This window comes from Schistocerca americana, chromosome 2 (genome assembly GCF_021461395.2).
Source record: "Schistocerca americana isolate TAMUIC-IGC-003095 chromosome 2, iqSchAmer2.1, whole genome shotgun sequence".
NCBI classification, from domain to species: domain Eukaryota; kingdom Metazoa; phylum Arthropoda; class Insecta; order Orthoptera; family Acrididae; genus Schistocerca; species Schistocerca americana.
Genome location: NC_060120.1, coordinates 773,911,028 through 773,922,100, shown reverse-complemented (window position 1 = coordinate 773,922,100; position 11,073 = coordinate 773,911,028). Strand labels below are relative to the sequence as shown.

The 11,073-nt window shown below is 42.4% G+C and overlaps 1 protein-coding gene across 2 annotated transcripts in view; it reads right to left on the bottom strand.

Moving 5' to 3' along the window:
* LOC124595168 overlaps positions 1-11,073 on the bottom strand; it is a 236,997-nt gene that overhangs the window by 23,389 nt on the left and 202,535 nt on the right. For both annotated transcript variants that reach the window (XM_047133780.1, XM_047133781.1), the window contains exon 15: positions 3,770-4,029. In XM_047133780.1, coding sequence (XP_046989736.1) covers positions 3,770-4,029 — 260 coding nt within the window. The remainder of the gene's footprint in view (positions 1-3,769; positions 4,030-11,073) is intronic.

The window sequence follows — 11,073 nt, the reverse complement described above, 5'->3', positions numbered from 1 at the left end:
AGACCTAGTCCACAACAGATCTCCTGTGCCATTTCCCCTGACATTCCCAATCCTCCCACCATCCCTCAGAACCAGCCACAAAGGAGTGTTCCCTTCATTACCCAGTACCATCGTGGAGTGGAACAGCTGAACCACATGCTTGGCCAGGGCTTTGATTACCTATCATCATGCCCTGAAATGAGAGACATCCTAGCCAAGATACTTGCCACACCTCCTAAAGTGGTGTCTGTAGCCCACTCAGCCTCCATAGCATCCTAGTCCATCCCTATTTTACTCCTGATCCCTACCCTTCGCCACAATGATCATATGCCTGTGGAAGACCCAAGTGCAAAACCTGCTCAATCCACCTACCCAGCACTTCCTATTCCTGTCCCATCACAGGTTTACTGTATCCCATCAGAAGTCGGGCCACTTGCAAAAGCAGTCATCTTATTTCCAGCTCTGCTGCAATCATTGCACAGATTTTTATATTGGTATGACTACCAACCAGCTGCCCACAAGGATGAACAGCCACCGTCCAACTGTGGCCAAGAGCAACGTAGACCACCCTGTGGCACAACATGCAGCTGAACATAACACACTTGATTTCAACGACTGCTTCACTACCCTAGCCATTTGGATCCTTCCCACCACCAGTAGCTTTTTTGATTCAAATGGTTCAAATGGCTCTGAGCACTATGGGACTTAACATCTGTGGTCATCAGTCCCCTAGAACTTAGAACTACTTAAACCTAACTAACCTAAGGACATCACACACATCCATGCACGAGGCAGGATTCAAACCTGCGACCGTAGCAGTCGCGCGGTTCCGGACTGCGCGCCTAGAACCGCAAGACCACCACGGCCGGCAGCTTTTTTGAACTGCGCAGATGGAGGTTGGATAACCTAGCCAAGATACTTGCCACACCTCCTAAAGTGGTGTCTGTAGCCCACTCAGCCTCCATAGCATCCTAGTCTATCCCTATTTTACTCCTGATCCCTACCCTTCGCCACAATGATCTGTGCTCCTGCCCGGCCTAAACCTACAGTAACATACTGTCCCCACACCCTCCATCCAATGGTTACTACCTACTCTGTCCTATTGTCTTCTCCCCTTTCTTATTTCCCACCCTGTTTATTTCCACCCCTTTGTCAATGTATCCGCACATCTTTCCCCGCTCCTCTTCTTTTTTGCTGCTTTTTTTCCCCCACCTCCCTGCCCCATGACCTCACCTCCTCCCTGCACACTACCCCATAACACATTTCTCTCTCCCCCCATCCATACACTTGTACCCCTTCCCCTTCCCTGCCCCCTCCAGATTGCTGCTTGCATCCCAAGTGATAGCTGCATTCAGACCTGAGATGCATTCAGACCTGAGATGCTGGAATTGGCGACCATGTGCCAGCTGTGTGTGTGTGTGTGTGTGTGTGTGTGTGTGTGTGTGTGTGTGTGAACACGCACACGCACTTTTTTTTAACTGATGAAGTCTGTGGCCAAAAGGTTTATGTAAGTGTTTATTAATTGTGCCTGTCTGCAACTTGACATGTCTTCTAGAACGTAAGTAGCAATCTGTCTTTTCCTACACTGTTGATATTCCTACCTGGAGTTTCCACTGTTTAGTTTTCTTTTTGTTTACCACAGAGCAGCACACAGTGGTCTTTCACTTTTATCCCTTTGCCACAACAATATTACATGTTTTACCATGCTCTAGATACACTGTTCCCATTTTTCTGGGAACTGTCACTTGTACCCTTTTGCTTCTGAACCCCTCATATAATAGAGCATCTTAGGGTCCCTTGGCATCCCACTGTGCAGAATTTAACTGTAGAATTTTTTCTTAGGGTCATTTTGATTACAGTTTTGTTAGTACAAAGCATTCCTGAGAGGTATCAGTGAAGTGAACAGTCAGACTGCTGCTGATCCTTTTTGCTAAACCACTCGTGCATAGGAAGAGCGTTAGTGACACTCCCTTTCCCTCTTCGTTGGGGCACACCCAAACCAGTATTGCATAAGCTTGTCAAATAGACAAAAATTATCTGAACAAATGATATACTTGTGAAGATGCTGCTTATTATTGTATTTATGTTATCTGTCAACCTTGTGGCACTGCATCCAAAGCTTTTCAGATATCTTTGGAATGGCATATCAAGTGTTTGAAAGATATGAAACGAGGATAATTTTCAAAAACTCAACATGATAAGTTAATGATTGGCGAACTAGTACCATGGACAGTCTGAACAGTGTTTTCATATATCCCTACATCTAATGAAGCTCAAGGTTTGGCTTGATGATTTAAAAGGTCTGGTAGTATGTTGTTCAATACAGCACTGCAGAGGAATGTTTCAACATACCTACTACTCCATCAATTAGAATTTATTGTATGTATTACTCATATGCCATGACTCTTAATAATTAAACTGTAGGCTTGACCACTTGTGTAGGATAATTCTGCACAAACATTTGGACAGCTTGAACAACCTGAAGCTTGATCGATTTTCTATTATGCACGCATACCAATGGAAACATGCTTGAGAGTGTGTACAAATCATACACACGTTTCTACAAGCAGATGTCAGTCACGAGGCTATCTTTATAGTGGCACTATGTTGAGTGATTTGAAGCATTTCAACTGCAAATTACGTGTATATGAAAGTCAGCATTAAATCAAAAGCCTTTCATAGTCAGGCGAAGAGAGCTGCTGCACACATTACACTTAACAGAATACATAGCAACTGATTGTCAGATAAATCATCATTAAAAAAAAAAAAAAAAAAAAAAAAAAAAAAAAAAAAAAAAAAAAAAAAAAAAAAAAAAAAAAAAAAAACAACCTGACAGATCATACTTGAGAAAGGAAAAAAATGGAACTACTTTATTAATCTGGGGCACGAAGAGAAACACTTTCATATTACAGATATCCATACATGCGTACTTGAGATTTCACAGCCCTATATATTGCGAGAGATCACAATAGTGCTTTCAGTCTTTCATGTGGTAGTGTCGTAATTTCATTATTCTCACCAGCTTTTTAACCAATGGCAATATGAGCAACAGGGGGGCCAGGTGTGTATCTCCATTGACCCTAAAAAAGATTACACATTTCATGTGCACGTATAAGCAATAGAAAGGGTAACAAAGTGAGAACTGGTTTTAAGTTTTATTAACCAGTATTTGCACCACACATCATGTTTCCTCTACTTCTTTAATCTTCAACAAGGTTACATCAGCTACAGAACCTAATGTAAAGGACTGTATTAAGTTTCTTGTAGAGTGCATTAAGGGGCTATTTGTTGGGTAACTACTATAGCACAATTAAACAGTACCTTCAAATGGCTCTTAAAATTAATGTAATAGGTTGTTATATTATATTAGAACTAAAATTTCAAACATGTAAATCTTTGTACTGCTCTTGAACACTATCTTCCACATTCTGGAGATCTCTTTGCAAAGGATCCATGAGACATGATTCATAGGCAGGGGGAAGGGGGAAGATGTGTTTATGCAGAACATGTTAAACTTTTATCCTGGCAATTTGTAATTTTACTACTTCTAGTTGTACATGCCATTCCTGCCATCTTTTTACCTCAGTTGCTGCTTAGGAAGGAAATGTTAATTACACAATGACAATAAATATTTCTGTTTTAATGAATATGTTCCATGATATTAGTGAATACAGTGATTTTTATTTTCAAAAAACTGTAAATGTGATTCACACTAACTTATTTCAGTCACACAGCAATTCAAAATGAGTTTAACCTCTACATATTATTTTGTTTAAAGTACATCACTTACCACTCAGGAGTTTTCCAGTTCTTCTTTCATATACTATTACTCTAGTTTGTGGTTTTGGTATGTGGTGAGACAACTGGTCCACTGCATGCTTGTTTATTCCACCTGACTGGTTTGACTTTGTGACAGAAGCAGCTGTAGCAACATTCTGCTGCGACTCTTCTGCATGTTTCAAAATGCAAGCATGACTGCAGTAGATACTGGACTGCCGAGCTTCTTTCTTACATACAATACAGGATGTCACTGACCCAACATCTGCGTCACTGCAATCAATGCAAATTTGTTTCTTCTTACAATCAATGGAAGACAATAGAAAATCAACCACAAAAATACCATAGAATCAGTTTCATACTACATTTTTTTCTACATTTAAGTGAAAGCAGCAATGTAGGAATAAAGATATTACAGTAATGACAATTACAAGAACAAAACAATGAATAAAAATAAGGACAGGAAACTACTCCCCTTCAGCTGTTGGTGTGTGGAACATTTTACTACATTTCAATGTAGTACCTATTTTTGCAGTTTCAAGTACTGACATCCCCCCCCCCCCCCCCCCCCCAAACCACTGTTTGAGAAGTTCATAGGAACAAATGAGGGAGAGGTGGTGGTAGCAAAACAAGGAGAGGGTAATATAATCATGAAACTGTGTCACTGAATATGAGGGCTACAGTTTAACCCTTTTGCGGCTACACATGAGCTCTTTGCATCCCATGTTGAGGCTGCTTTTGTTACGGCTGTACTGCTCACAAATGCTGGTGCCTTTGCTGAGAGACGGCATTCCGGGTGATATGCAATACTTATCACCACTTTTTAAGAAAACTATTGGATAAAAAAATTTACTTGCACATCTTACAGTCTGATATCTTCCCTTGATAAAGGACTGAATTGCGTTTTTTATATGCCACAGTTACAGTGCTGCATCAAATTAAGTAAAACACTGCGTGAAATTTTAAAGATTTTGCAGAGGTAAATACGCATTGTGTAAACTTTGCTTGTGTTTGATTTTAGCTCATACATTGCAGTGAATGAAATTTAGATAAGATATCATTTTCAACCCAACCATCCCCAATTTTTATCAAATTTGATATTTTTATTGTACATGATGTGAGATGACAAATTACGGCACAAGTAGAACATAAGTAGCTGCCCGAATTTCTGAAAATGTGCTTAAAATTCAACAAACGTAGCTGTAACTTCTGTTTCTGACAGAGATAGCACAGTGGAACAAGTCATTCCGGAAAGGGATGGGGACAAGCTTTCAAATGATACACAACATGGCCATATTTAAACAATGTACACAATTAAGGTCAGTGCCCTTGTCCTTTGACCTCAAAAAAAAACGCTGGCAGGTCGATAGACACACAAACAAACACACAAAATTCAAGCTTTCGCAACCAACGGTTGCTTCATCAGGAAAGAGGGAAAGACGAAAGGATGTGGGTTTTAAGGGAGAGGGTAAGGAGTCATTCCAATCCCGGGAGTGGAAAGACTTACCTTAGGGGGAAAAAGGACAGGTATACACTCGCACACACACCCATATCCAACCGCACATACACAGACACAAGCAGACATGTCTAGGGAAAATATTTGGCGCAACTAACAACAATGGAATATGGATCAAGAAACCTACAGAGGAACTGTACAAACATAAGGAGACAATAACAGAAAAGATTAGAAAACGCAGACTACAATTCTATGGACACCTATACAGAACGCCATCACACAGGCTGACCAAACAGATCTTTGACTGGGTAACCACTAGAAACAACAAATGGGTGGCAGAGGTAGAAAACGACCTGAACCAACTCAACATAACAGCAGACACAATAAACGACAGAATAAAATTCAGAAACATCATTAACAAAAGTAAACTACATGAGATACAAATTGACAAACGAACAGGCATAAAATGGACCGAAGAACGCAAGCAAGATCACAGCCAGAAGATGAAAGAAATATGGGCAACCAAAAAGGCAATCAAGATGAAGCCGAAGACACAAAGCCGACAAGAAGCATGGACAGAGGACCGGAAACAGAAACACAGCGAGCGAATGAGGGAAGTTTGGGCAGCAAGGAAGGCAGCAAAAGGAACTGTCCAAATGCGCTCTTTAAGGGCAAAACACCAATAATAATAATAATAATAATATATCTAAAAACAAAGATGATGTGGCTTACCAAACGAAAGTGCTGGCTGGTCGATAGACACACAAACAAACACAAACATACACACAAAATTCAAGCTTTCGCAACCAACGGTTGCTTCGTCAGGAAAGAGGGAAGGAGAGGGAAAGACGAAAGGATGTGGGTTTTAAGGGAGAGGGTAAGGAGTCATTCCAATCCCGGGAGCGGAAAGACTTACCTTAGGGGGAAAAAAGGGCAGGTATACACTCGCACACACACACATATCCATCCGCACATACACAGACACAAGCAGACATTTGTAAAGGCAAAGAGTTTGGGCAGAGATGTCAGTCGAGGTGAAAGTACAGAGGTAAAGATGTTGTTGACAGACAGGTGAGGTATGAGCGGCGGCAAATTGAAATTAGAAATTAGCGGAGATTGAGGCCTGGCGGATAACGAGAAGAGAGGAGATGCTGAAGGGCAAGTTCCCATCTCCGGAGTTCTGACAGTTTGGTGTTAGTGGGAAGTATCCAGATAACCCGGACGGTGTAACACTGTGCCAAGATGTGCTGGCTGTGCACCAAGGCGTGTTTAGCCACAGGGTGATCCTCATTACCAAAAAACACTGTCTGCCTGTGTCCATTCATGCGAATGGACAGTTTGTTGCTGGTCATTCCCACATAGAAAGCTTCACAGTGTAGGCAGGTCAGTTGGTAAATCACGTGGGGGCTTTCACACGTGGCTCTGCCTTTGATCATGTACACCTTCCGGGTTACAGGACTGGAGTAGGTGGTGGTGGGAGGGTGCATGGGACAGGTATTACACTGGGGGCGGTTACAAGGGTAGGAGCCAGAGGGTAGGGAAGGTGGTTTGGGGATTTCATAGGGATAAACTAACAGGTTACGAAGGTTAGGTGGACGGCGGAAAGACACTCTTGGTGGAGTGGGGAGGATTTCATGAAGGATGGATCTCATTTCAGGGTAGGATTTGAGGAAGTTGTATCCCTGCTGGAGAGCCACATTCAGAGTCTGATCCAGTCCCGGAAAGTATCCTGTCACAAGTGGGGCACTTTTGGGGTTCTTCTGTGGGAGGTTCTGGGTTTGAGGAGATGAGGAAGTGGCTCTGGTTATTTGCTTCTGTACCAGGTCGGGAGGGTAGTTGCGGGATGCGAAAGCTGTTTTCAAGTTGTTGGTGTAATGGTTCAGGGATTCCGGACTGGAGCAGATTCGTTTGCCACGAAGACCTAGGCTGTAGGGAAGGGACCGTTTGATGTGGAATGGGTGGCAGCTGTCATAATGGAGGTACTGTTGCTTGTTGGTGGGTTTGATGTGGACGGACGAGTGAAGTTGGCCATTGGACAGGTCGAGGTCAACGTCAAGGAAAGTGGCATGGGATTTGGAGTAGGACCAGGTGAATCTGATGGAACCAAAGGAGTTGAGGTTGGAAACCATCCTTGTAACCATTGATGCCACTTCCTTATATACAAATATTCCGCACGTCCAGGGCCTCGCTGCAATGGAGCACTTCCTTCCACGCTGATCACCTGCCACCCTACCTAAAACCTCTTTTCTCATTACCTTAGCCAGCTTCATCCTGACCCACAACTTCTCCACTTTCGAAGGCCAGACATACCAACAATTAAAGGGAACAGCCATGGGTACCAGGATGGCCCCCTCGTACGCCAACCTATTCATGGGTCGCTTAGAGGAAGCCTTCTTGGTTACCCAGGCCTGCCAACCCAAAGTTTGGTACAGATTTATTGATGACATTTTCATGATCTGGGCTCACAGTGAAGAAGAACTCCAGAATTTCCTATCCGACCTCAACTCCTTTGGTTCCATCAGATCACCGGGTCCTACTTCAAATCCCATGCCACTTTCCTTGACGTTGACCTCCACCTGTCCAATGGCCAGCTTCACACGTCCGTCCACATCAAACCCACCAACAAGCAACAGTACCTCCATTATGACAGCTGCCACCCATTCCACATCAAACGGTCCCTTCCCTACAGCCTAGGTCTTCGTGGCAAACAAATCTGGACAAGTCCGGAATCCCTGAACCATTACACCAACAACCTGAAAACAGCTTTCGCATCCCGCAACTACCCTCCCGACCTGGTACAAAAGCAAGTAACCAGAGCCACTTCCTCATCTCCTCAAACCCAGAACCTCCCACAGAAGAACCCCAAAAGTGCCCCACTTGTGACAGGATACTTTCCGGGACTGGATCAGACTCTGAATGTGGCTCTCCAGCAGGGATACAACTTCCACAAATCCTGCCCTGAAATGAGATCCATCCTTCATGAAATCCTCCCCACTCCACCAAGAGTGTCTTTCCGCCGTCCACCTAACCTTCGTAACCTGTTAGTTCATCCCTACGAAATCCCCAAACCACCTTCCATACCCTCTGGCTCCTACCCTTGTAACCGCCCCTGGTGTAAAACCTGTCCCATGCACCCTCCCACCACCACCTACTCCAGTCCTGTAACCCGGAAGGTGTACACGAACAAAGGCAGAGCCACGGGGGAAAGCACCCACAAGATTTACCAACTGACCTGCCTACACTGTGAAGCTTTCTATGTGGGAATGACCAGCAACAAACTGTCCATTCGCATGAATGGACACAGGCAGACAGTGGTTGTTGGTAATGAGGATCACCCTGCGGCTAAACATGCCTTGGTGCACGGCCAGCACATCTTGGCACAGTGTTACACCGTCCGGGTTATCTGGATACTTCCCACTAACACCAAACTGTCAGAACTCCGGAGATGGGAACTTGCCCTTCAGCATTTCCTCTCTTCTCGTTATCCGCCAGGCCTCAATCTCCGCTAATTTCTAATTTCAATTTGCCGCCACTCATACCTCACCTGTCTGTCAACAACATCTTTGCCTCTGTACTTCCACCTCGACTGACATCTCTGCCCAAACCCTTTGCCTTTACAAATGTCTGCTTGTGTCTGTGTATGTGCGGATGGATATGTGTATATGTGTGTGTGTGTGTGTGTGTGTGTGTGTGTGTGTGTGTGTGTGTGCGCGAGTGTATACCTGTCCTTTTTTCCCCCTAAGGTAAGTCTTTCCGCTCCCGGGATTGGAATGACTCCTTACCCTCTCCCTTAAAACCCACATCCTTTCGTCTTTCCCTCTCCTTCCCTCTTTCCTGACGAAGCAACCATTGGTTGCGAAAGCTTGAATTTTGTGTGTATGTTTGTGTGTCTATCGACCTGCCAGCACTTTCGTTTGGTAAGTCACATCATCTTTGTTTTTAGATATATTATTCCCATGTGGAATGTTTCCCTCTATTATATTCATATTAATAATAATTAGATAATTAATAATATATATACGTACACACACACAATATAACATACTAAAAAACCAAGCTAGAATGGCACTTCAATTACAACTACCCGATTAGAAAATGAGGTTTTTTCCCAAATTCGTCACTCAAAAAATCAGAGTCATCTTATATTTGCAGATTGAACTATTGCTGCTGATGGCGGCATTTTTACGTTGTTTAATAGAGCATATAGGGGTCACCTTACATTTACAGATGAAGCTTGGGCTATTGACATCATGCACAGATTTATTTTGAAAAATTCGGAAAGGCAGGGGTCAGCATGTGATATTCATGTTCTAATGGGCTCAAGATTTTCAGATATGCGTGCTTTATATAGAATTGACATTACTCAAACAATCACGTGACATTTGATTCGCATGACACTAGTGCAAGGGCTATGCGAGAAACTACGAGCTAGCTGCTACAAGAATCTACTGCTTTGCTTAAAATTTTACAATTTTCTTGAACACAAGAGGTAATAGCACTAAATTAAATCATTTTACAAATTCTTGTTGTACCTGAACAAGTTTGCAACAAAAGTTCTCATACTGAGAGACCGTAATGATTTACCAAACCGGTGCACATGTGAGAAATTCTGCCACTGTTTATGTATTAGTATACTGGGTAAAAACATTACCAGCTTTTAATCAGTTTTAGAACATGATGGTGACATTAAGGTGAAAGAAGAAGGAAAATTAATCTAGAATGAAATGTCTAACAAACAAAATAAATTATAGTGGCAAGACTGATCGTGGAGATAGTGTAGGTACAGACGTCATTCGATCATGAGATGTGCGAAAGTTCGAAAACTGGAATGAATCATGACTGTGACCTTTTATTTACATATTAGTTGCTGTTCTTACACATGACTTGCACTGTAGGTAATGTTGCAGTCCATCTTTTGCATTTGCTCGAGCACAGAACTACAAAAGGCTTGGAAGAGGAACAGTGATACTAGCTTGGCTAAAAACTAGATGAGTGCAGGGAGGGGAGTATGAGCAGACAGCAAATTAAATCATGTTGCCAACCAGGGGAATCTATACTGCGTGCTTTGGCTTTTTAGGAACATCTAACATGTTTAAACTGTAGTTTGCTTGAATGCATTTGTAGTTAGAAGTGAAATGACTTTAAAATTGGACAACAGTCTTGATTTCTGCAGGAGACTGTACAAATCTAGATAAGGGTCAGTGGCGCACTAAGGTATTTCATGCTGACATGTTGTTGACAGTCACTGTGACATGTCAAGAACGAAAGGGGGTGTGTGGTCCTACGCAGCCAATGAGAAAGCAGCCGGCAGACAATTAGTTTGGAAGCAAGAGACATTGTCTCATCACCACATAAGCAAAATCTGATATATATTTGGATAGAAACAACAGTGTTCTTAGATCCCACGGTAACCACAACCTATTGCAACATTTTCGGAAAAAAATAGCAAAATATTTGCAACAATGAAGATTAAAAATAGTGATATCAAAGACGACAGGGTGAGTGAAAAATGTAGAAAAGAATGGTCAAATTAATGTAAACAATTTCTTTTCATTTATTTTATTTTATTTCTCCTTGCATTATCAATATGTAGACAATGTATTTAGAATAGGTGTTGTTTTAACTTTTTAGGCATTTATATTATGTCAATAAAGCGGTTTGTAATTTCGATTACTCAAAATATGTTAAAAATAAATTTTTCTTTAAAAGTCTCTTGGGTGGGGGGTGGGGGGGGGGGTGGGGGGGGGGGGGGGGGGGGAGGTAGTCTTATATTTGGGTAAATACAGTAAATTAATATGCACAGCAATGTGACGCAGTAAAGCAATACAAATAGTATGCAGATTGCAACAATATGATACGAA